The sequence below is a fragment of the Prinia subflava genome, chromosome 5, assembly GCF_021018805.1.
Source record: "Prinia subflava isolate CZ2003 ecotype Zambia chromosome 5, Cam_Psub_1.2, whole genome shotgun sequence".
In the NCBI taxonomy this organism is placed as follows: Eukaryota; Metazoa; Chordata; class Aves; order Passeriformes; family Cisticolidae; genus Prinia; species Prinia subflava.
In genome coordinates this window covers 32,234,408-32,260,708 of record NC_086251.1, presented here as the reverse complement: position 1 = coordinate 32,260,708, position 26,301 = coordinate 32,234,408, and the positions used below count along the sequence as shown (strand labels likewise).

General features: G+C 35.8%; 1 protein-coding gene across 1 annotated transcript in view; it reads left to right on the top strand.

Annotated features, from left to right (window-relative positions):
• Window positions 1–2,794: 2,794 nt before the first annotated feature.
• Window positions 2,795–26,301, top strand: part of RYR3 (ryanodine receptor 3) — a 189,194-nt gene continuing 165,687 nt past the window's right edge. Inside the window, exon 1 of the mRNA XM_063398804.1 lies at window positions 2,795–2,896. Coding sequence (XP_063254874.1) covers window positions 2,846–2,896 — 51 coding nt within the window. The 5' untranslated portion in view covers window positions 2,795–2,845. The remainder of the gene's footprint in view (window positions 2,897–26,301) is intronic.

The window sequence follows — 26,301 nt, the reverse complement described above, 5'->3', positions numbered from 1 at the left end:
CAAACAATAGAGGAATTTACAAACAAAACTTCAAACCTACTGGTTTGACATGAACCAGAATTTTACCTGTTATAATCTCTGTTATAATGCTCAAGGTATTCCCAGTATTACTTTTTTCATATTTTTCATATTTTTCATATTTTTCATATTTTTCATAGTTTCCCTGTTTCCCTGTTATAATCTCTGTTATAATGCTCAAGGTATTCCCAGTATTACTTTTTTCATATGCTTTGTCTGTTGTTTAAAGAAATTCAAAGAATATCCTAGCATGTTGATGTCTGCTTAAAGGAAAAAAAGATGGTAATCTCTCTATCTGCCTTACTAGGAGTTGCAGACAGATATGTATATCTATCTATTTCTATCTGTATTAACTGATACAAATATATAATTTTACTCCAAAAATTTCTCCATTTCATAGGAAGCATTTTAATAGAATACTCCAACATAGAGGAAAACACCTGAAAAGTTATGTATTTTCCTTCTTTTCATTTGATTCAGGTGGATTAATCTCAGGTTTATGTGTTCAGAACTTACTATCTGGAAATCTTATCGCATAACTGAAATAAAATTTGGCCGGCACATATACTAAATGACATTGATTTCTATTTGTAAAGGAAATTCAGCACTTGTGCTTATTTTCTCAGACTTTTAGTTATTTCTTGCTCATAGTCTTTCAAAGTAAAGTAGTATGCTTGAAAGGTCGTTTCATTTAAGATGTTACAGAAAAGCCGTCCTTACATGTGTAGGTTTTGCCATGCAATATCTTTATCAATTTCATCGTGGATATAATGGAATAATAGAATGGTTTGGGTGGGAAGGGTTCTTAAAAATCATCTAGTTCCAACACCCTTGTCTTCACCTACTCTGGTCAAGACAATCTTCCACTAAACGTGAAATAGAAAAGAATATAAATTGAGGGATAAGCATGTATCACAGTAGGCCTTACTGCCTGCTCTTCTTAGTAAGATCACTGAATGGCATGCTTTTTTTTTGGGCAAAAATTCCCCACTTCTCAGAACTGTTTTTTATGGAATAACAGTATTTCATAAGAAAGATCTGTTGTGGTATTTTCTTTTTATTGATGATAAATGAGATAAAACTGATCCAAAGATGGCCAGAGTTAAAATAAACAACACAAAAAAGCCCCAGACATAAAAATGGGTGTTCAAATGCCAACTATATCAATTTTCTGGCACTTCAGAGAAACATTTTTCTGCCACATTGCCTTTGCCTCGCACAAAGCTCTTTTTCTTCCTCACAGCAACCAACAAAAACTGCGGTGTGGGGAAAAGGGAGTGGATGGACTGGCAGGGAGAGCCTGTATGACTGTATCGACTAAAGGCTCTGAGTTCCTTTTGACCTGAAGTTGCCTGTTGCTGAGGAATGTGAATAGCATTATTTTTGGATGAATTTTCTCAGGGTAATAAGACAGGGTGAAATAAAATATTTTTCTAAGAGGTCTGCCCATCAAGGAGAGAAAATCTTGGGCATCTTATTTTCTGGCTTGTGACTATGCTTATTTTAATGAGTACAAAATCAGAATACTATTAACTTTGAGGGGTGGAAGGGCTGTGTGCATTGGGTTCTGTGTCCAGAGGACAGTTGTCCGTAAATTATTAGCTTGTGGGCACAGAGTATGTAGTTTCAGTTTTCAGTGTGTTACACTTGTCCTTGTGACCCCAGGAAAGATATAGTTCCCTTATTGGACCTATGTTTTCCTTGTAGACCATAAATATGTTCTTTTTGAGAAAAAGACTGTATGCATATGGTTGTCTGTGAGGGAATGTATTGAGTTAAATAGGGACTGCACAAAGTTTGGGTAATTCTTCTCATGGGTTGAATGTAGGGGTAAGCTGTGGTTGCAATTTTATCACAAGATTCGGGATCACACAGTGAATGGGCTGGCTAGAGCCTTCTCAGAGCTTTCTTCTGTTTCCTTGTATCATTTTTGTTTTACTCCCTTCACTTAATTAAATTTGGTTCTAGTGTTGATCTATATTTTCCCTTCATTAGATGCTCATGTTGAAGTAATAAATAGTATTTTTCATTAATTACAAATTTCTTTCTTATTGAACTAGAATTTTAAATTAAGTTTTATTTTATGGATTCTGAAGTAAATATGTACCGTGCTCTATAAATATTCAGGTGTAGTTCTGAAAAGGTACAGATGAAGCCCTTGAAGTCCTTAGGGTATAGGTATAAATACCATGTAGAGGGATAGCACAAATAACTACACATAGTTGGTTCAGATCATGAAGTCATCTTGGAAATCAGATTTGCAGCTGCTTATGCAGAGAATCAAGAAATGGAAATTACTGTAAGCAAGCTGAAAATACCTGCTGTCAAAATCAGCTTGTCCTGTGATCATCAGGATTACATCCTTCTGCTGCATAATCAGTAGATTCAGAATTGCTGAATTTGATACATTTCAGTTCAAAATTTGCTATCCTGATCTGTGAAAATGGAAGCACAAGCTCTGCTTTTATTAATACTTCACCATTATTGTTGTTCTGCCCAGACAGTATCTGGAGGGAAAAAAATCAACACCTAGTGATGCATATAATGCTTCTTGCAATACCTTAACTGTAGGGGGTTTTGCCTCCAGGGTAGAGAGAAAAGGGAGAGCAAAGGGAGAGAATTGCTTGCTATGAGCTGGAAAAGCAGCGCATTTGGCTCTGGCAGTGAGGGGGTTGACTGACAGTCTGCAGTGCAGTGGAGTTAGCTGAGCTCCCTATATGGCTGTGGATTAGCTATATGCTAATACTGATAGGAGAGGAGCAGTACAGAGCGCAGTGAGCTGACGGTGGAGGCGATCAGCCTCAGCAGAGCTGACTCCTCAAGAGCCATGGCTGAAGGGGGTGAAGGAGGGGAAGATGAAATACAGTTCCTACGAACTGTAAGTATCTGCTTTTTATAGGTCATGTAGTACATGATTTTGTGCCTCATGTCTATTTCTTTTCTGTTGTATTAAAAATAAAGTGTTATTTCTGTGCTAGGCTTTGCCAAATGGCAGAATCGATTTAGTCAGTGGATAAAATAAAGCAAGAATAAGAGCTTTAATAGCATTGTGCAGTCTCGGTGTGTTCTTCCCTTGAATCGGCTCAATAGCCAGTTTGGTATAAGGAGACCTATTTCCGCTGTAATCCCCTGTGTTTGAAGCGTCCTCGTCAACTTTGTACTGGGGTTTCTAAATGTAGCATGCCAAATATGTGACCTCTGAAACTTCTGTCTGGGTTAGATTTCACTGACATTAACAGAAGCTTTGCAAATAGGAGTGCCTTAAAATGATGAATAAACCAAGCAAGCCCCTGATGACCTCTTCAGATAAACATGCACACAGAAGCACACTTGTGTGTAGAGAATACCAACAGATGTTGAAGTCAAGGCTCTGCAAATGTTGGGGTCTTTTCTCTACTTAAAAGAAGCTTATCTTTAAAGGACATAAGCATTTCTTCGGGAAGGGGTGTTAATTAGTGAAATATCCTCCACTTGGTGTAATTTTCTATAAAGAGCCCTCACACCATTCTTTCCCAAAGCTTTACACAAATCTAGTCTGACAACTAATTTGGACTTTTAAGCAAGTAGTGTACATGCATTAATTTTTGGAAAGAGGGTAATATCCTTTTCATGTCTCATCTTGTGTCTCCTTATTTTTACCCTGCATGACTAAGAGTGTGTTGTTGTGTAACTAGCATGGAAAAACTGCTATTAAATGTGTGTATTCCATGCTATCTTTACTTTACATTTATCACAAATACTGTTCCAGAAACAGGCTGCTCTAGAGTTAATTCAGCTTTAAAAGGATAAGTCAGAAAAATAAAACATGCTAAGTTCCCAAAGTAAGAAATTACAAGATTGATTTGTGAGAGGTTTGGGTAAGTTATTTACAGGAAATAAAGATTGGAGTGAGGTGATGCCTGCTGCTGTAAGTTGTTTAGGTGTGATGAAGTGTCATTAGCACTTCTAAGCATCAGAGAATTTGATGGGGGGGAGGGGATGGATAATGACAATGAAAATTTTTTTAGAACATTCCTCCCCTCCACTACACTTTTTAGAGGTACATATTTTAGCAGATTACGCCAGCCTTTAATCTGAGACTGGAGCTTTAAATGTGTGTCCTTCATCCTTTCTAAGATACTGGCTTGACTGAAGAGCCATCCTCAGTGATGAAGTGAGAAGCTTTGCCCTTTCATAGGTGGCCTGTGTGTGCTACATGAGATGGCAATTTCTGCTGCTGTGATACTTTCTCATGCTAGAGTAACTCTCTTGCACTTCTTTCCAACTGTTAAAATAAAGTGCCAAATAGAGGTGTGGGCCGAAAATGGAAACAGCAAAAGGGAGACTATGCAGAAGTGTTCCTTCCAAGTAGTGCAAGGAAATCTTCTACAGGGGAGAGAATGGACTAGATTTCTGTCTTGGAAGTTCTAGCTACTTCTTGCTCTTCCTTCACCCTTGTGGGGAACGAATGAATTGTTGTTAATATACTGAGAAAGAAAACATTAGATACTAAATGCTACAGTGAGATACACCTTCAGTACTGATTTCTTACAGCTTTTATTGCTGCTTAAACAGTGTTTGTGCTTATAAACATTAAGTACAGTGTTCCTTAAGAACTCTTCCAGTGAAATTGTTAATCAATTAGGATCTTCTCCAAATCAAAATATTTTCTGAGAATTTGGATTGCTACTGAATGTTTCTGAGGCTTATGCAACTGAATCTTCCTTTGAAAATATAGATATCCGTATTTTTATTTTTGAGTCTTTAGAGAGAATAGGATGTTTTAGGGTCCTGGGGATAGCTCTTTCTTGTTTAGGTATAAAATAAGACTAGAGGTCTTTTGATTCAAAGATATCATACAGCATTTTTTGAAAGAGCAAGAGAATCCACTCCTAAAATTCTGCTTAAATTATTGTTTGCTATCTTAAAGACAAATGTCCTTTTGTCCTCAATTTTTTGTTGGTTATGACTCTTTTGTCTTTCAGATTTAAATCATTGTTTAGTTTTGTGCCTTACTTTTATGTTCTCTCCTCATAAAAGGTCAAGAAGCTTGTTAATGATGATAAAATCTGTATTTTTTTCTATGGAGCAGCAACTTGTGGGCACATTTATGAGATTTGATGGAAAGCTTTTTACTGTCACTTTCTGTTCCAAAACATTCCTTATATTTGATTAGTTTGGCAGCAATGGGAATGAGAAACACCTAAAGAACAAATTCTAGAGAGGATAACAGCATTATCATTGTTCTAGTAGTAGTATGTCTTCAGTACTCATTTCAAATATGTCCCAATGCTTGTGTAAAGCCTTTACATGCAATGACAGTATTTAGGTGTTATTTATATAGTGTGATTTCTGTTCTGAATTCTTCCCTGACTTGTAAGTTCAGTATGAACATAAATAAATATATAAGCACACATTTTTTTCTTACCCTGTTACCTTGTTGTTATGAAATATTTGCTCTTTTCTTTCTTGTAATAATGCTTGGAATTTTTTATCTATTTGTTTATCTATTGTTTATCTATTTTTCTAGTTGGTGGCTTCCTTCTGGTTTTACTCTGGATATTCAGTGTGTCATGTATAGAAGGGAGAAGCAAATCACTTGTTGATGTGTGTAAAACGCAATCCTGCTGTGCTTTAGTTTCTCACTTGTTTAGATGATTTTCGTATCTTGTTTATTTGCTACCCCCTCCTAATGTGGGAATATATGAGAAATCAATGTAGCTGATTATGCAGCTGTAGGCAAGAATACATATGGTAACCTGTGCTGTTTTGAGATAACATACTGAGGGATGTAGAGAGAACCTTGTTGACCTTAATGTGAATGAGTGAGTGTAAAACATTCTCATTTGAGCCTTTCCTAGCTACTGGGAATTTACTGCTATGATAAACTGAATAAGTCCGCTTCTCTCTGGAAATTATTCACAAGTTCCCACTGCGGCTGAATTACTCAAATATGAGGTGGTCTCTGTCTTGGAGCAAAGAGCTTTTGCCTTCTTCCATAAGAAATATCTAAATAGTAATTTGCTAACAATAACCAAGAACATGGCTGAGGATGGAGGGGAAGTGTCACAACTGCCCAAAGCACTTTAAATATTATGAAGCATATCAAAGTCATTTGCCATCTTAGAGTCCAGATTATGGTGGCAACACAAGTTAATAGATCTATCATGTTGCTATTTTCCCTGAAATTCATGCTATTAATGGAAAGAGTTTATCCTTATTTTAATAGAAATACTTTTTTTTTTTTTTTTTGAGATTGTTCATTAGTCAAAAAAGTTTTGCTGCATTTTCTATAAATCTAAATAGTGTTTGTACCTGGTGTTTCTGGGCATAAGTGTACATATGCCTTTGTGCATGTGTCTTGTCTATGTGATTCTTTCCCCAGCTGGTTACTAGTCCTTCATTTCTGTGAGTGGCAAAGGCCTTACCAATTGATTCTTCTTTAGCTTTTGCTCTTTTAACAGCTTCTCTCAAAGACTTAACTGTAAGTGTTCTGATAAACCTCTCCAATCACTATCTAAAGATTTACATGTAGGAATGGGAAACTGTTTTCTTCCACAGACTTAGTGTAGTTATCTGGTATACTTAAATAGCAAAATACTGTTGTTACAAAGACACAGAAAAGAATATTTGGATTTTTTTTCCAAGATCCAGTCTAGGTATGTAAATTTACACAATGAATTTACAGATATTTTTAGGATCATTTGTGTATTGAGTTGCTGCTCAGAATCAAGACAACTGAGCAACTCATACACATATTTATTTGTGGATACACATTTCTATCTGTACTTCTTGAAATTGAGGTCTTCTACTGTTCAGAGGTTACAAATGAGATGGGAAATAATCTCAGTTTTACAATATGAACTGTCAGGTATAGTGTGAATTGAATTTTACTTTTTTCCCCCAATCATTTACACAGTTGCCAAATACAAATATAAAAAATTATTATATTATGCTTCTTAAATACTATTTTAAGAGTTGTACTAAATAATTTCAGTTTATCAGGGATTAGTGTGGCATAAAACTAGGGTTTTTTTAGATACTTCTAATACATGTTGTTTCATCAAATCTGTGTTCCAAATGGTGTATTTCTAGTGACATAACAAAGAGCATATGAAGTGGAGAAATGAAAATAATTTTTCCTTAATAGTCCAACTTTAATAGTTGTGCTACTAACTGCATGCTGATATTCTGTAGCATAGATCTCTGTGGTTTGATTCAGTAGAGTACAGATATCTCCTCTAAAATCCCCACCAGACCAATACCTGCAAACAAATCTATTGGAAAAATGTCAAATACCAAACAATAATGGAAGATAATAATGGAAGTGCTGGGGAGAAGTTTTTAGCAATGCTTAATTAAAAACTAGGAAAATGTGGAAACTGATCACAGTGAGTTGTGCATGAATTAATAGAGAAGTATAGAAAGGGTAAGAAATACCTTGAGATTAAATCAGTGGAATCTTCCTGATGCCCTTTTTAAGGGAGCTGGCACAAATTCTGTGTGCTTTTTGAACAGCTGTGTGTATTCCACTGAATTGTTTTCAAATTAATTAGAACATTTTGTCTATTGTCACTGAAATGGGCTGCAATTCATGACACAGCAGTTCATTAGTCAGTCAATTCCTTTCCAAATAAGGGTAAAAATAAAGAAAAATGTTGTATAAAACTTGAATTGCTTCTGAGAGTTGGTGTGTGTTAGGAGTTTGGTTATTTTTGAGGTAAATATTTCTGTATCTATTTATCTCTGTGCATTAAATCTGCCCCTTCTGATCCTATTGCTGCAGTTGTACAGTTGTGTAGCCGTCCATACTTAAAAGGTTTTTAAGTAATACAACAAAAATTATGCGACAAACAAAACAAAAACTACACCATCTTTCTTCCTCTCTTTAAAAGACTCTTTCAAAGACATTTGTTTTTTGCTTCTTAAACTTCAGGCTATCACCAGTACAACCATTCACAATTACTCTTATTTTCCTTAATTTTCTGCCATGAAAATCATACTTAATGTTGTAAATTTATCCTGAGTTATGTTTCTAAGAACTTGTAGTGTCCTTCATTGTAAATAATGTTGCTCAGTTTATTTTCACTCATTCAACTGCCACTTTTACTTCCTGCATGTGTTCTCAACTCTATGAATATTTTTTGCCCAGTTTGTCACTATAGACAAAACTACTGATGGTCATTCTTTTCTTAGGACTATTTCCCTGCTGAAAGTAGGATCATTTTAAGGACAGATTTAGAATATGACAAAATTTGTGGTGCATCATATGCTGTGATATGCTGTGTTTATTTTTTATAAAATAAAGAATAAATCTCACACAATTAATTGCAACCTCTTTTCAAGGCAGAATTTTAAGCAAATGGTCTCTATAGTATAAAGACAACAGTTGTTGCTTCAGACTGTAGTGTGTGTCTTTTTTTTTAACCTTCAAACATATTGGAATAGTTGCTTGAGATCTATATCAGCCTTTCAATTAACTTGTAATAATTCCTCTTTTGGAGTGTAATAAATGTAAATGTGCATTTTAGGCTCCTGACATGAAATAGTTCTTTGCACCATGTTTAGATGGAAAGCAAAACACATCAGTGATTTGGTATCTTTAATTTAATGGAAGTTGTTTGAAGTTTGTAAAAAAACCCAACTGTAATAAATAATCTGGGAAAAATGCATTTTCTGGGTGATGGTGTATTGGAAGACTACATCAGGTAAAGGGGAGCAGAAAGAGGAGAAGGCAAATAGAGCTTTTGCAGATAAAACGGTGAACAATGAAGACTTGCATCATGATTAATCAGAGGTGAAGGCAGATTTCTTTCTATCGAATTGAAGGTAGTTGAGGTAGGAATACGCTTCCAAAAGGTCCTGATACTGCTCTTGAAATGGTTTGGTTGGTTTCCTTAAGACATTTCTATTTTTTTATTTAGCATGGATCTATAGAGTAGATAGTAATCCTACTTTTCCCACAAGGCTGTAGAACAGTAAAGTTCAGAGATGCATTGTAAAACAATATATAATCATAGTACATGTATGTATGATATATGTGTGGATATATCATATCATCATATCATATCAATGGGATATATGTAATTATATGTAACAAGTTGCACTTTAACAACCTGCGTCATATTAGACCAGTCTACATCCGTTGAAATCAAACCAGCATTATACTACATCAACTCAGCATCATGCTTTTCTACTGCTTCTTTCTACACTATAAAGTTTAAAAATGCTATTTCAAAAAATAAATCAGTGCATATACTATAATGTTACAAATCCAGTGTATTGTTAGAAAATATTTGTGAGACTGAACGTATTCATGATTGATTTAACTTCTAGGATAGATCTAACTAAACTAACACCTTGGTAATTTCTTTTCCTTTTTTTTTTCTTTTTTTTTTCTTTGTTATATTTATGGGGGTATTTGATGTTGATGCAGTTCTGCAGAAATAACATCAAATTTGTTACAGTAAAGCAAAACTCTTCAATCTTGCATTAAAATGTTAATGAGTGAAAAGCCATTTGATAAGATTTGTGACCATGCAAGAATCCTAAATTAATACCCAAGCATATATTTGCCTGTTTCCTCCTAGCTGCACTGGTGGTTGTTGTAGGGATTTGTCTTCTGCTCATGCTCTGCTTTTTGGTGTCTAAATGGGAATGAATATCTTCAGGAATAAATAATGAATTTGTTAGTGACATTATGCATTTTTATAAAATGCAGTAAGTGAGTTTTCTGATCTCTAGTCCCATGCCATACTAACTGGATATGATTCATATTGAAATCCAGCAGTGAATATTGCCTCTTCTCAGTTCCCATGGCAGTGCTGTGACCACACAGCCAAATGCTGCCAGGTGCATTAGCTACACATTCCAAAAATTAAAACGAAGTTGCAGGCATGGAGGAGATGAAAAACAGAATTAGCACACAGTTATTTTGAAGATACTGAATTCAATAAGAGGACACTAGCTAAAAGTTCTGTGTCTCTTGACTTCATACACATTTGACAAATGCACATTTTTCCAAATGACACACAATAACAGTGCAGCTATATAGCAAATACAGATGTCTATAGACAGTAAAATTAACATTTCAATTAACCAAATTTGGTAACATAAATACACTTTAAAAGATTCAGAAAGAAAGCATGAGGTATTAATGTATGCCTCAATGAGTAATTTGGTTTATTTTCTCAATATAGAAATTTTAAAATTATATTCTGTCTTTAATGTCATGACAACATCACCAGACCATTCCTTCTGCCTATAACTTAGTAGGATATAGTGGTTTTGGTGCTGGAAGATCTAAAATTGCGTACCAGATGTTACTTTAAGAGAATGTATGTTCTAATTTCAGCAGATATTTTCCACCTAAATACTTGATGTGCTTGGGTGACTTTTGGAAACATGTTTGTTGTAAATTACAGTAATGTTCTGAAATGCAAATGGCAAATATGTGACACCTCAGGGTGCGTCTGAAGTAGTTCAAGATTGGGATATACACTGGAATTACAGAAGCCTATAAGGAAATGGAGATCTGCTTCTGGTAGTGTCTCAGTAAGAGGCACACAGAGCTGTTGATTGTCAGTCATTGCACCTGCTGTCAGTCAACTCTCAGTCTCCACAGACAGGGTTCAGCTGTAAATAGGAGCTGATGACCAGTCTGTAGACGTCCTTTTCCAGTTCCCTCTCCTGGCACATCACATCCATGGGAAGAGTGTCAGCTACCGTCAGCAGAAGTAACAGTAGAGACATCAGCAAGATAAGGTGAAAGATTCAGTAGTAACATCAAGTTTGTTCTTTCTACTGGGCTTTTATCCAAATAAGCAAGTGCTAGTTCCTCAGTGAGCTGAGTAGTCAGCACGCGCCTGAGCTGTTTTTAGTCCACAGCAAACATCTCTGTCAGTCTTGAGTATTCCAGCTACTTCAGCACTCAACCATGTTCTCTAATACCTTGTACCAGAAAACCAACTTCCCTTGACACAATTGCAGCAATTTGAAATCTCTTCAATAATGAAGTAATACAGAAGAACTGCAACTTAAATAAAATATTTTAAAATAATTTGTACGAAAAATAGAATTTCAACTTGCAACTTTTTAACAGAAGATGTGGAATTCATTTACAGCACTGCAAGTTTAACATGCTTTCAAACTACATCAGCAGTACCACTTACAAATGGGAGTACAAGGATCATCAGGCTTAGAATATATACTAGTGCTAATGTCACAGATGATTCACTAGAATGCTCAAGGCCAAATGACTCCCATTTCCCAAGACTCCATCTGATGCTCCTTGACTTTACTGCCTTTTCTTATCTATATTGAAAATTCTCACAATACCTATATACCTGATACATATTAAAGATACTTAATGTCAATACTTTGTATAATTCAGAAGCTGATGAAGAATGTATAGAAACATTGATACCGTTAGTTCAAATTTTGACTAAGAAATAATTAACCCCCACCTGCCAGTATTAAACTCCAAGTTACCAGCCTGTCTTCTCAAGTGCATATACATTTCTGTTGCACTTTTCAAGAGATCAAAATCAACAGACACTATGATTTCTTTGTGGCCAAAGCTGAGAAAAGTAGAGTTTAGAATTTGGAAGAGCTCAGTCTGATCATGTACATTATGCTTGCATTTGTAGCTACAAGGTAACCTTTCTGAGAAGAACATTCACATGACAAAAGTGTTCATATTGACCATTACAGGACTAAATGCTAATGGGGATTTATAAGATCTGATTTTCTGATTTTTCTGTGGAAAGTTAATATTGATTGTGTGACAAACCTTCATTAAAATCTTTGCATTTTTTCCTTTATTTTATGAACTACTTTGACATACTAAAATTAATAAAGAGTGAGGATTTTTTTAGTGCATAGGAAAATATAAACATTTTTAAGTTGGAGACACTAAACCTTTTCTCTAAGAGTTGTGAGTTGCTCCTTAGTTGCTTTCCTGTAAAGTTTTGCAGATCTGTTGGAAGCCATTGTTTATTTTAATTACCTTGTTAACATGTCTGGAAAGAGTTGCAGGTAATCTGGTTTAGGTGAAGTTATAAGTGGCTGAGAGTGACTAACACTTTTGATGGCTGAATCACCCATGTATCTGGGATGGTAGAATTTTTTAAAAAATTAAATTTTGTTCGTTTGTTTTAAAATTTTTTGACACAATGTAGCAAAAATTTCTAGCTCAAAGCTTTAAAAAGTGTCAAGAACTTTCTCTGTATACTGTACTGGATCCTAGGTGACTCAGGCAATGCCAAACTGGCCCCACCTTGTATGTAGCTCTGTTGTGTGAGTGAATGAAAAAGCTGAGTGCTTGCTGAGAGCTGAGTACCTCAATAATAACTCTTCAAGCAACTCTTGATTATAAAGGATAGGTGTTCTCACTGGATCACTAATCATTGATTATTATTTCGAAAGTTCCAATTAAGCCTTATTAAATCTATCAATTTTAGTAAACTTTCTGCTGTTACAACTCTTTAAAGTAATGCTGTCCATCAATGCTGACCTCTTCCTTCAGTCACTGTGAATGCTGATTATCCATATTTGCTTTAGGTATTTGGTTCTATTCAATATTTATTTACTGTGTTTATTGTAGTTTTGCTCAAGATATCGCTGAATTTTTAAAAATTTCTTCCATGAAATGGAATGAGGTAAAATTTTGTATCTTGTACAAGGTCCCAAATATTTCCACCTGTACAGTTAAGTGACATTGCATCTCATATTGTGCCAGATAATATATGTGTAGAATATTTGGACTCTATTATTATCTTTGATTTTGTGTATTATTTGACCATAGTATTTTCTTCTTGTGTTTCTCTTAATAAAGATGTTTTTCTTGCATAGTTTAAAACTTTTTTCTAATATTTTGATTTCTATAAAGATGGAAAAAAGTTGTATTGTTCATACATAGTAATAACAACGAATACAGAATTTACAAAAAAGAAAGTTTCAATAATAGTATGTTAATATAAATTTTTGCTTTATAAGAGAAGGAAAAGTCAGCAACTATTGTGACTCTTTTTCAAGGATAATGATTTTTAATAATGATTTTAAGCTGCCTTGCAAAGACAAGTTTACTGGATGAAGTTTCACAGAGGGGAATAGAACAGTGTTTTTCGATAGTACATGGGATTATATCCTTCACCAGTGATATGGTTTTCTCATTTTTGTTTCAGTTTCCTGGGTGAAATAGTAAAAGTTTAGTATATCAAAGCTGGCCTGGAGAGGAATCAATTTGCTTTACTCACACAAATCAGCCTGAGTTTCAGAATTCTTTCATTTACACATTTTGCACATTTACACATCCCCTTTATGCACAAAATAAATGATGCTGGGTGTATGCTTGTATCATTGTGAAGGTTAAGAGAAGTTAAGAGCCACTAAATCAGTTAGCCCTTAATAAATGGTAAGGTCCAAAAGTGTGCTACAATAATATATGTTGCAAATATTGTTTAACAGCCAGATTGTTCTTCCAGTAGGAAAGACACACTAATTACAAAGTTAGATAGTGAAGAGTTTCTTCAAAGAGGAAAAAAAAGGATATCACCTGCCTTTAAAATATATTGATATGAATATATGAAAATACATTGATAATGTTAAAAAAATCTTTATTAAGGATGAGAACTTTATCAGAAGGGAAAATGTTTTTCTTATTAAGGCTTATGTTCATTTTTTGATTTGAAAAGCCAGTTTGATGACTCATTGTGAATGGCCTAGCTAGCCTAACTGCAGATAAGTTACAGAAGCTGTTGTTAATGACCTTTTACTGCTAGCCAGAGTATAGTTGCTATTTCTTGTCATAATTGATATTTGCTTATCAAAAGCAATATGCTGTAATGGTGCATCCACTGATGCCTTGTTATTGAAAACCACCAACTTTGACAGAAGCTGAGCAAGGAAGTACTGGCTTTCTGTGATTTATTTGAAATTCAGGGAGCTTGGTGGTATTTGGTAGATTCTAGATTCATTCAGAGCATGCAAATTCAGTTTCACGACAGAGGTTTATTTTTATTAGAAAGACACTTCTTTTTCTACCAGGGATCTTCCGAAGCCAGCTTCTCTCAAGGTTGACCTTAGGCTTAAATAACATCACTGACGAAATAAGGGCCTGTTTATGAAGCTTAACGTGCCAATTAGAGTGGTAATATGACCTTTCTTATCTTTGCCAATATGAAGACCATTTAGAGTCATAAATCACAATATTCTAAAGAGTGAAATGTGTTCACCACAATGTAAAAAATGGAGGGGGAGGGGGAGGAGAAATCTGCAAGGAAAAAAAGAGATGAAGAAGGGTGATACTCTGCTACAGATAGTCCATGACATCTGTAGAATATTTCTAGTGCTATTTAGGAAATTAATCCCATTATTACATAGTTCTATCATGTGTTCATGCAATTTAACTGTATCTTGTTTATTTTACTACTTTTATCTTTTCACCTGTGTTTCCTTTCTTTGTTTTCCTAAAACAAACTAGACAGAGAGCCAATGATAACATGGGAGTTGATGGAAGATTATCCTGACCTCAGGCTGCTTCCAGACAAGAACAGTTAACAATACCTAGTCTCTTTATTTCTGTGCATCCCTTAAACCTCCAGCACTACTGCTGTAGGGAAACACCCTGTCAGCTAGCTGTGTAATGCAGCTATATCAGAACACCAGAAACAGATACCAGCTTCTGTGTACTCTGTTTTCACTTTCTGTCATTTCTTAAGCCAGGTGTTTTCACAGCAACAATAACAACTGCAAGCAGTTTTTACTGTTAAATGTTGTTACTTAAATGCAGCTGCAGAGGACAGAGGCAAGGACACAGTTACTATTTTCTGGATACTAGGAATAGGACATTAGGAAGAAGTCCTTGACAGAAGGGGCATTTGGGCATGGAAATGGGCTGCCCAGGGAGGTGGCAGAGTCACCATCCCTGGAGGTGTTTAGGGAAAGATTGGATGTAGCCCTTGGTGCTAGTCTACTTGACAAGGTGATGTTTGGTCATAGGTTGGACTCGATGACCTCAACCTAGTTAATTCTGTGATCCTGTAATATTGTATAAACATGGCAAAAGTAGTGAGCTTTTAGCAGTGCTGACTTAGCTCCCATCTGACCATATCACCATACAAGTGCAGTTTTCTTTGATTGAGATGGCATCCCAAAAATAACTTATACCTCCTTTTGTTCAAGCAGAGATTTACGCAGTCAGGATTCTTAGTACACATGAAAATTGTTTTGGTTTTTTAAGGTTGATGATTTGATTACAGGATAATTGTACACTGATTTGTAAGAATTTGGGGGTGAGGTGAGGATATGCAAGGTGAAGAGTTAAAATATTTGCAGAAATGCAGTCTTAGACAATGTTGGGCCATGTGCTCCTGTCCTAAAATAGAGGTCTGAAGCAATGGCAACACCTGCTTCTTCCCAAGTATTTCTTCTCCTGTTACAATATTCTTTATGCATATTCACTCTGGTTACTTTCTGTCTAGTACATGCATGACTCTTGTCACTATTAGCTGTGCTTGAATCATTGGCTGCAGGTCTTGTCTTCAGCTATTTACAAGTCAGCGTAATGTTCATATGTAGAACTTGATAAAATGTTATAGCTATGTGTAAGAGTCAGTCGTTGGTGCTTATATGTGGTGAGAATGTATTGTTGCTAAATAGTAATTTAAAGGTAAATGTTCTAAGTGTGAGAGCCTGTAGATGCAGAGAGGGATATCTACTGCATCTGTGGTTCAGTTAAAAAAAACCAATTGATATTTAATTTCTATGCCTTTTATATTAAGATTTGACTCAGCATTAAAGAAGTAGAACAACCACTCCTTATGTTGCAATAAGTAGTAATTTCAGTCCACTTATCTAATGATGGCCAAATTTTAAAGAATGATCTTAAACCATCTCAAGTGAGCCATGATTAAACCCCACGTTTTACCTAATTAATGTGCTTTGAAGGACTCTCTTAATGTTTGCAGCTGTTATTCAAACTGTGGTTTTAATCTAAGTAAGCAAAGTAGTACCTGTGATATAACACAAAGGTATAGACTATGTGAGCAAGAAACTCTTTGTTTTGCTTTTTTTTTAAAAATTTCACTAGTTTGATTTTTATTCTGTTGCACCCAGATAAAGGTTAGGATCTACTTGTGTACAAATGCAGGAAAACAGTGCATTTTCTGATACAAAGTGGATGTGTGGATGGACAGGCTGCAGATGAGTGCACAAGGAATGGTCAGTATGAAAAGGATTCATCACAACTTTTAAATATTACACTGCAAAAAGAGGGTGTTAAATAAAAGTTAAATGAAACAAGTGAAACCACAAGAGCAAACAAGCAAACAAAGAAACAAAATCTCAAACAAATCAAAAAATGCTAGTAGATTACCTTTGCAGAGAATTACCATCTGTGGGAGATAATAGATGATTCCCCAATCAAAATCTAAAACCAACCCCTATCCTGAATGTTTTGTAGATGGGCATTTGTGATTAGTACCACAAACTTAACTGAAATGGAATTTGTTTGATTGAAGGGATGGCATCTAAAGTGTTGCAAAATATGGAATATCCCCTTAAGAAAGGACATTCTTTGGTGTTTGACCTTTATAGGCTTTCAAGCCTAATCAGCAAGAAGGGAGATTTAATCTGTGAAACAGAGAGCAGCTAACAAGCAAGCTCCAAGTGATGTCCATGAGCTAGAAACACAAATTACTTGTTGGTAGAATTGCCTTGTTAAGGCACAGCGCTGGACATGCTTCAGCAATCTCAGACCTAGGGAGAGGTTAACAAGGCTTGGGAAGTAGGATGTCCACTGAAAGTGGACTCATGGAAGGCAGAATTTATAGACCACATTGCAGAGCTCCCAAGATAAGGAAAAAACCAATAAACCCAACTCAGCAACTGTGCTGAAATCAGCACCAACTGCCTAAAAGGTAATTCCAGCAGGGGGATCTGGAACAAGAAACTCAATAACTCAAAAAAAAAGAAAGCCTGAGCATGTGGAGTAATCAGCATGGAAAATGATAGAATCATTGACCAATAGAAGATAAAACACTAATAAATAAGAAAACTGTGCAACTTGTTGCCAATGAACACTAATTCTTTAGTTTGCTAAAATGTACAAATAGTAAAAATTTTTGATAGTTGCTGTGCTTGATTTGTGGAATACCAGCAGACACCCAGGCTTGCACAGCTCTGAAATAAATAATGAATGTCTCTCTCAACTGTGTAAATACTGGCTTGTTGCATATCAGAAATGAATCAGATTTTGTGGACAACAGAAAGATGCGTTGTAAAAGATATAATTACTTAATGGGATAAGAAGGTAAAGACTAAGGTAAAATTATCCCACAGAGATGGATTTTTTTCTTTGACCAGAAGGTTAGCAAGATCATAGTGATAAAAAAGGAAGTATGGAGAGAGAGTTGACTAGGGAGACAATTTTTATATTCAGTCACTGTCAGTACATATTAGTAGTGAAAATTCTCAAGGAGCGACTGACACATCAGTTCATACCCATTTCCCCATTAGCTCTACCTGAGGGTGTAAAAAACAGAGTGAGGATAACTGTCCTTCTGTCTCTTGTTGTTTAATGTCATAAGAAATATCAAGGAATTATAAGAAATTTCAGGCTTTTTATTAATTTTGATATGCATGACTTGACAAAATTGTGGATCTTACCAGGAGTTTGCTTGCTCTTAATGGACAATGATAAATAGGTATTTTTCTTCTTCAGCTTCAAAGTGGAATCTACATTCAGTAATAAGCAAGGCCACATTTTCTTAAATATGGAATGAGTAAAACAAACAATAAAGATACTGTGCTGATAATGCTGAAATTTCTCAGTCATTACTCTTCAAAGACCATCTTCACAGGCTCTTCTTCAGACTTGTTAAGTCACTGAGACTTTCCAGTCTTTTTGTTCGCCTTATTTTTACCACATAACATCCATCTGAATTATCTTTTCTCAGATTAGTCTTGCATTTGCTTTCAGTTAATGTGGAAACTTTTCTCCTGCTGCTTTTATCAAGGTACCAATCCACCAATCTAGTAATATTCCTTCATTTTCTCAGCTTAAATATTTTTATATATTTATAGATTTTTTTCATGTGCCCCAACTGTAATTTATCAATATATTTATAAAGAACATTTTTTTGCACTTTGTCTTTTCTGGAATAAGTAAACTGAGTTTGTTTAGCTTACTTTCATGTGAATAGAAGTTTGGTTTCCTTAAAATCTCTTGTCTATAATCCTGCTGGCTAGCTCTACTTTAAAAATTTGTGACAACCACTTCTTGGACAATAACATTGTAAATTCCCCTCTTTTGGCCAGGACTTGCTCACCTTTCATAGCAAGGCCATATTGACATATATTAAAGAATATAAATTCAACCTAGACACCAACCTAAAAAGAGAAGACAGGCTATGTATCTAAACCTCTTCTGAAGGCTGTAAACTCTGACTATGTTGATAAATTAAATAGCCACAGTTAATTCTCCAGCCTTGAGACAAAGTGGAGGTATACAGCCTACATGCATACAGCTGAACAAATTCCCCAGGATATTAGCTGTACTGCCTGCTGGAAACAGTCTTTGGCCTGCCAAGGTATTTCTGGCAAGATTCTTGTAGGTACAGGGCAGTATATTTCCTAGATTCATGCTGAATGTGGTTTTCTGTCAGTGCAATCTCTCTGTACTAAGAGAAATTGTTGAAATGTCCGGTGCCCAGGTAGTCACCAGTCTTACTTACATTGGCATCAGTCAGAGAGGACTGTAATACTGCTTTTGATGCTCTTAAGAGTGGGGTTTTTTCCAGTATCACATTTTTGTTTTGAAGGAAATTTAATTTTAATTCAGAAAGAAATAGTTCCAGAAATATGCTTTCTCCTTATAGCACCAGAGGAGAACCATAGGATCCTCAAGGTTGGAAAAGACTCTTAAGATTGAGTCTAGATGTTAATTTAGAAGAACTGTGTTCATCACTGAACCATGTTCCATCTATGAACCTTTTGAATATATCCAGGTATGGTGTCACAACCACTTCTATGGATGGCAGGTTTCAATGCTTGACAAATATTTCAGTGAAGAAATTCTTCCTAATATCCAGTCTAAACCTGTATTGGTGCATTTTGAGGCCACTTCCTCTTGCCCTATTGCTTGCTGCTTGGGAGAAGAGACTGATTCCTACCCCAGCCTCTTTCAAGGAGCTGCAGAGGGTAGTAAGTTCTCCTCTGAAACTCCTTTTCTCCAGGCTAAACAATCCCAGCTTCCTCAGCCACACCTCTAGTCCTTTCACCACCTTTTTGCCCTTCTCTGGACATGCTCTAGTACCTCAGTGTCTTTTTTGTAGTGAGAGGCTCAAAAGTGAACACAGTATTCAAGGTGCAGCCTCCCCTGTGCCAAGTACAGAGGGATGGTCCTGCTGACCACACTACTTCTGATACGAGTCAGGGTGCCATTGACTGTCTTGGCTCTCTGAGCACACTGTTGGATCATGCTCAGACAGCTGTTGACCAACTCCCCCAGGTCCTTTTCCACAGGCAGCTTTCCAGACATTCTTTCCCAAGCAGTTTGTTAACAGATTATGTGTTACCACTGAATGACTTAGTTCTTCTAACAGTATTTACTCATCCAGCTTAATATTTATAAGGTACAGGACTTTATCAGAAATGTGCCCTCTGAGACAGAATCAGCCAGAGAAAGAGTCCTTAGTGCTGAGTCAGAAGGAAAAATTTAGGAATAGCACTGTAGTTGTCTATGAGCCAAAATTCTAAAGCAGGCTTTACAGTCATAGCTGGATTTCTGTTCACTGAGAGAGCTATCCTCAAGGAGTAGGAATGGCATTCCTGATCACTGAGTTTATGAAGAATATAGTGTGATAGCCCTAATGTTAATTGACTTGTGCTCAGGAAGTCCATGGTGAAAACTTATATCCAAGCTAGAACATGCAGTCAGTGTGCATTAGAGTAGAACTAGAGCTAATGGCTATACTTCAACAGATAATAGTTTATTTTAAAAATTCCTTAAAATCTTGACTATGTCCTTATTACCATGGCTTTAGAGCTGTAAAGTCCTCTTGGAGTATGCATTAATCAGGTCTGAGACAAAATGCAAACATATTCACAAAAGACAGTGTCGTGCCCAGCTACTGAGAGGTAATTTTTATAGCAGTAATCCTCTCAGATATGGGATGCCTTTTACATAATCGAATTTCAAGAGCAGAAATGCAGTTCCTACAAAGAAGGGGAAAGATTGAAGTCAGCGTTCTTTCGTATTTCTTACTGCTGGGTCATTGTTGGGGATTTTTTACATTCACAGTTAAACCAAACCCCTCAGTTTACTTGAAACCATTGTTGATAATAAGGAAGAGCATTAATATGGTGAAGTCTTCCATTGCCCAAGAAACTTACCTGCAGTTTTCAGCCAAAGATTTCTAAATTAGAAAGGCTATGGCTGAAACAGTCAGTAAAAGCTTATAAAAATCTCTCTCTTGAGCTTCCACTTGCAGGTAGAATTTAGGTGACCTAATAAAGCCTGAAAGTGATGCAGTGTCATTTATTTGTCTGCCTGCCTGCTTCCAACAAATGTTTCAAAATGCTGTAAATTTTTCTGTGGGAGTCTTAGCTCCATGGTAACCAGATCCAGTTTAACTCTTTAGGAATCTCGCCACTGCAGAGAAATCTTATTTAATGTTAAATTTACTCCACTCTCCTTTTAACAGTCTTCCTTTCCTTCCTAACTTCCCCCAAGCAAGATTTTGTTAAGTGTGGATGCAACTGATCCTCTGGTGTAGGATGACATCACTTCAGAATAATTCTTCATGTTTTCCTCATGAGCAAGAAGAGAAATACAGGGTTAGGACAAAGTAATACTGAGGTGATGAGTCAGACTGTAGTCTCACAATTTGCAGGAACAGTACCATTGCCACATTTGAAGTTCAGGACGTGGGAAACCAAGTATTATGAGTATGGAAATCTTCTTGCATGAATTGATGATGAAATAATTGTGACCTTTAGAAAGGAAACACTGCTGTGACAGAGATGCTCTGTAAGTTACATAGGAATGCCCGTTCTCTTTCTTAGCATAAGATAAATTTTGAAGGGAAAAGGTGACAAGTTCTTATGAATCATACTGAAGTAAAAGTTTCACATTCAGAAAGAATAAAATACACTAGAGAATATAGTTTTCTAATGAGAAAGGGTTTTGCAAGTAGTTCTGCACTCCACCCTAGTACAAGAGATATAAAGTAACCTCTGTACATTTGAAGATTATGAGGAAGTTTCCAGAACGGTTTTAAGATAACTGTCTTAGATTTGCATGGTAATTTGTGGAATGTACAAGGAAGGGGAAGGTTGTTTGTGAATATTTACCAGTTTCCTCAAGTAATGGTGTTCATTTTAAATCATAGTGATACATCAGAAACTATACCACTGATCTGACTGTTTCTGAAATCATTGAAATCAATAAAAACCTAATGATATATATGTTTGTGGATTTCTGTTATTTGCAGTCAGCTGTCTGTGTATAGCCAGGGAGAGAAAGTCCTGTCTCATATTGAAGTTTGATATCTGGTGCATACTGAATGCAGATTTTATTGTTTTTCTTTCTATATATCTGTTCTCTTCCGTCGGTGTGCTCACAGAGAGCCAACGGGCTCTGTCACCGCTGGCCCAGACACAGCGACAGAGTGGTATGGGGTCAGTCTGCAGGCTCGCAAGCAGTACTGACTCCTGTGGGTTCTTTGCCTGGCAGGGGCTTATGCGAGCGATGGAGATCCGACGGGCAGTGGGAAGAAAGGAGGAAACAATTTCAGACGAACAGAGGGTTTATTGCAAACACCTCCTCAGCCCGAAACTGCTCGGGGGGAGAGGGGTGCAGGGGGTTTTTGTCCAAAGGATTCGGAGGGGGGACAAAGGGGGTGGCCAGCCGCTGCCAGCCAACTGGGGCAGGTTGCCAGGGGATACAGGTGTAATAGAACATCGCTTGGACTAATCAGGGGAAAAATAGGAGGGATTTACAAAGGCGGGAGACATGACAGGCAGCTAACCGTGTGCCGCATGGCAGGTGCCGGAGTCATGTGAGTTAAACAAAGGAACAATCGAGGGGTGGGATACAGGGAACCCAACAAGTACAAAAGTATAGAAAGCCTAACCGATTAAATTAACACACTGCCACATTCTCTCGTAAGCAGAAATCAAGTGTTGGCAGTCTAAGAAGGCATTAAATGAATCTCATTAGTCCTTCTGGTTACACTTCCATTTGACTTTCACTGTATTGTTACTTAGTCATTACAATGAAGCCATACTGTAATCCTGGCAACTTGCCTGAGACCTTCACATCCTTCCGTGTTGAAATAAACTGTATGCTGCTATTCTGATAGGAGTCACAATAGATGGGGTTGTTTTGTTGTTGTTGAGTTTGTTATTCAGAATTAATTTTTTTCTTGTTAGTCAAAGACATGGTTATAAAAAACTGGCACAACTTGAAAACTGCACACATTTTATTATAGCTGAAATAGTTTTGTTGTTTTCTTGCATCACCAGTCTTTAGTAGTACTACATGTAGAACTCTGGATACTGCATCTTTAAAATATGTTTCACTTCTGTTTACCTGGGTCTTACTAAACATACAAAAATTTATTTCATTGAATTATTGGTTGTCTTTGCCTCATGTTGCTTAGAAAATTCTCAAAGAGCATGATTTGCCCTCCTAGTTGAAACTCTAAGTTAGGAAAACTTAAGATTCAAAGCCCTGTAGAACTGTGGCACCAACCATTTGTTAGTGAAGTAAAATTGATTAAAAGTCCTACCAGACAAGCTGCACAAACTGATGGGCAGGATAGGAGTCTCCACTCTCTTCTGTTTGTCAGAAATAGCACATCTGTGGGAAGTTGCAGTTGCAGTGCCAGGACCGCGGATATATACATATATTTAACACTTAAAATGTAAATACAATGTATATTATCCTCTCTCTGGCCATCACTGTGACCAAAGTGAAGGTTAATTTCAATCAAGCCATGCTTCAAGTTTTTTTCTGGATCTTGCTTTGTTAAATTAACTAAAATATTTTTGTGCTAAATACTCAAAGTAGGCTTTCCTTTCTGAAATGATGATATACATATTTGAATTCGATTTTTAAATTTCCATTATATTTTTAATATAAGCCTTCAGTAAGCAGATCTCACTGGCTAAAAAATTGAACATAAACAGGAATTGCTTCTCTGCCACTGTGATTAATCTTTATCCAGGCTTTTAACAGTGTGAGAAGTTCATGTCTTAATGTGTGTGAAAACAGGTAACTCTTATTCTTCAGTGGGGCAAAATATGTTTTGTAAATATTTTCAGGCACACAGGGAGGAAATTGGGACCAGCAGTTTTAGTTCCTCCTTTTTTTGTGGTACTGATAAGTTGACTGGTTCTTTGTATCCCCAAATTTGATATCTCTTACACTGGCATACTAGAATTAATGATAATTGAACATGTGGTTTATTGCAGTAAATTTTAAGTTTACTGAGGAAAGAATTTTATTTAAAATTGAGGTTATTAGAACCTCAAAGAAGAGGAAGGAAGAAAAGCAGAATATGAGGTTTTCTGAGTATTAATTTTGGAATGATCTCTAAAAAACCCAAAACATCTCTAAGAGATTCTGCCTAAGTAAGTGTCTTGGGTTATGTAGCCAAAAATTTGTGTATTCTATTTCATCTGTAGAGAGCAGTTGGGAGATGGCTTCTTTTTTCTTTATCTCTTGTAACTCCAGGGGAGAGGAGGGCAGATGCCTTCTGATAATAGAGCAGCTGTTAAAACTGTGTGGGGCAGTGTTTCTTATCTCTTTCATCAACTTTGTCCACCCTCGGGGGATATCTTCTGTTAATGGGCCATTAAGGCTCACCAGTGACATGACACATTACATCATCCATTGTGAGATGCTCCACCCAGTGGGGAGGAACCAACCATTCCCTACCCAGATAAAATGGGGACACAGGAACCCCAGACATCTTCCTTTCCACTGGATGCTCAGAGGAAGAGTGGACTCATCTCCCTGCCACTGAACCTGTCTACTCATCTCTACTCCATAGAACCACAACTGTCACTCCAGGAGAATTTATTTGGACTGCTTCCAACACCCTGACAACAGGGTGTCAGGTCATATTCCTGACTCTGTCAGGGTTTCCTAGGACTTTTGTTTGTTTGCTTGATTGTTTTTTTGTATTACTGCATTTGCATTTTTAATATTCCTAGTAAAGAACTGTTACTCCTATTCTCATATTTTTGCCTGAAAGCTCCTAATGGCAAAATTATAATAATTTGGAGGGAAGGGTTTTTACATTCTCCATTCCAAGGGAAACTCCAGTTTTCCCTGAGAGATATCTGTCTTTCCAAACCAAGACAGTAAAATAGTTTTGATTTTTAAAAATAAATAATTGAAGTACAAAATTTATATTCAATTTAGCTACATATCTATTTCTCTTATCTCAGATAGCACATAATCCAGAATAGATTTGAAATCATATCATTTCCTGTCTCAGATTTACTGACTTACTAAATTAGAACAGAAAATTCAGTTCACTTATCCATATGTATTTTGGCAGCTGGTTGTTTTTGTTGGCAGTGGTGATGTTGTTTGGATTTTTTTTTTTATTTGTAATTACATCAAAGAGTTATAACCTCAGAACAACATTTGATTTTGTTTGGTGAGCTTGAATCTCAGACTACAGATGGTCTTAATTCAAAAATTCAGTCTTTCACATCTCTCTGGTAAATAGCTCTTGTGATGTTAGTCCAACTTTATGTGATAAAATTTAATATAATGCAAATACCATCATTATCTCATTTATTAAATTTGCAGTCTTGAATATTTATTATCAATTTATTTATTTATTTGTTGTGGTTTTTTTCAAAATTGTCTGTCTGTGAAAGCCAAGAGGAGGCTGACATCTGAAATATATTACCTGGAATATAGGAAGCAGAAAAGAGAACATTAGCACGGTTGACCAATTCCAATACAGAAAAGACATTTAGTAATGAAAAACACTGACTAAATATACTTAGGGGAAGCTTTTATTTCAGGAGATGGGATTTAGTTTAAGTTCTCAGTATATGTTATCTAGTGCAGAGTGAAATCTATATTGGGACAAAGTGTTTTATACTTTTATTTTTAAATGAAGATCAACAAGAAGGCTATCCCATGAAGGCTACTGAAGTCACAAATGACTGCTTGCTCTGAATGTGTTAAGATTTGTGGAATATAAGTTTTTTCCCAGATGTAAGGTTTAGAATAGGCCTTTGTGAATAAATTACCTGTGAATGTTTATCTTAAAATCCTTATAATATTCACACACGTAGAATACTGGAATTGTAGATTGTACTTTTACTGATGGTGTAGTCTCCCTGAAGAATGCTTCACTAAAAATATAGTAAAGGTATTTTAAGTACCTTCAGGCTTAGAAACCTAAATGCCAACTTTTCATTATGTCCCAAATGATTTCCAGTTAATGCAATACATTTAAAAATAAGTGTTATTTTAGAAATTTGAGTCAGTTATTTCTATAAATGACATACAATCACCATGAGATTATAGTGCTAGCTGTAGCAGATGACTCTATAGTTACTTAAATATTTTGTCTTTTGTCATTGAAGAGTGTATTCCTTTAATATAAAATTAGTTTTGTTTGGAGTTATTAAATAATTCTCAAATTACTATTGTCAGAAAATTTTTTCCTACAATTCCTCTAGCATATATTTGAACCATCAAAGACTTTTTTATACTTGATTTCAAACCAGTGATGAAACAGTCACGGAAAAAGAAATTTGATGTACCAACTACCATAAGACAGGATTAGAAAGTTAAGGAGTCTCTGTCAGCAAGTTATATCAGGCTTGCATTACAAGATTAGTTCATATCTTTCCAACATTCACAGCTCTACTTTGTTTATGTTGATTTTACATATAAATCCATGTCCAACCTTCCTAAAACTTACAAAAATATTTATTGCCTCTGTGACTATGTAAACCTTTTTGATTTTTTTTTCTGCATGTAAAACACAGCTTCTTTAATTCACTCAGTAAAAGCTGCAAAGCTTTGGCAACATTTTTATGAGAATGCTTATTTTCTGCAGGAAAAAGCTTTTTTTTCTTGTTTTACCATATAAATTACTATATAATTTGGAGCGTCATGCACAAAACTATTGCTTTCTCAGCTTTGTTCTGATTTCTCATATAAAAAACTATTGCTAATAAAATTTGGTTTATATAAAAATATTGGCTACTGGATATTTCTGGTATTCTTGCAGTATAACCAAAAATGCTTAGAGATTTTTGCAT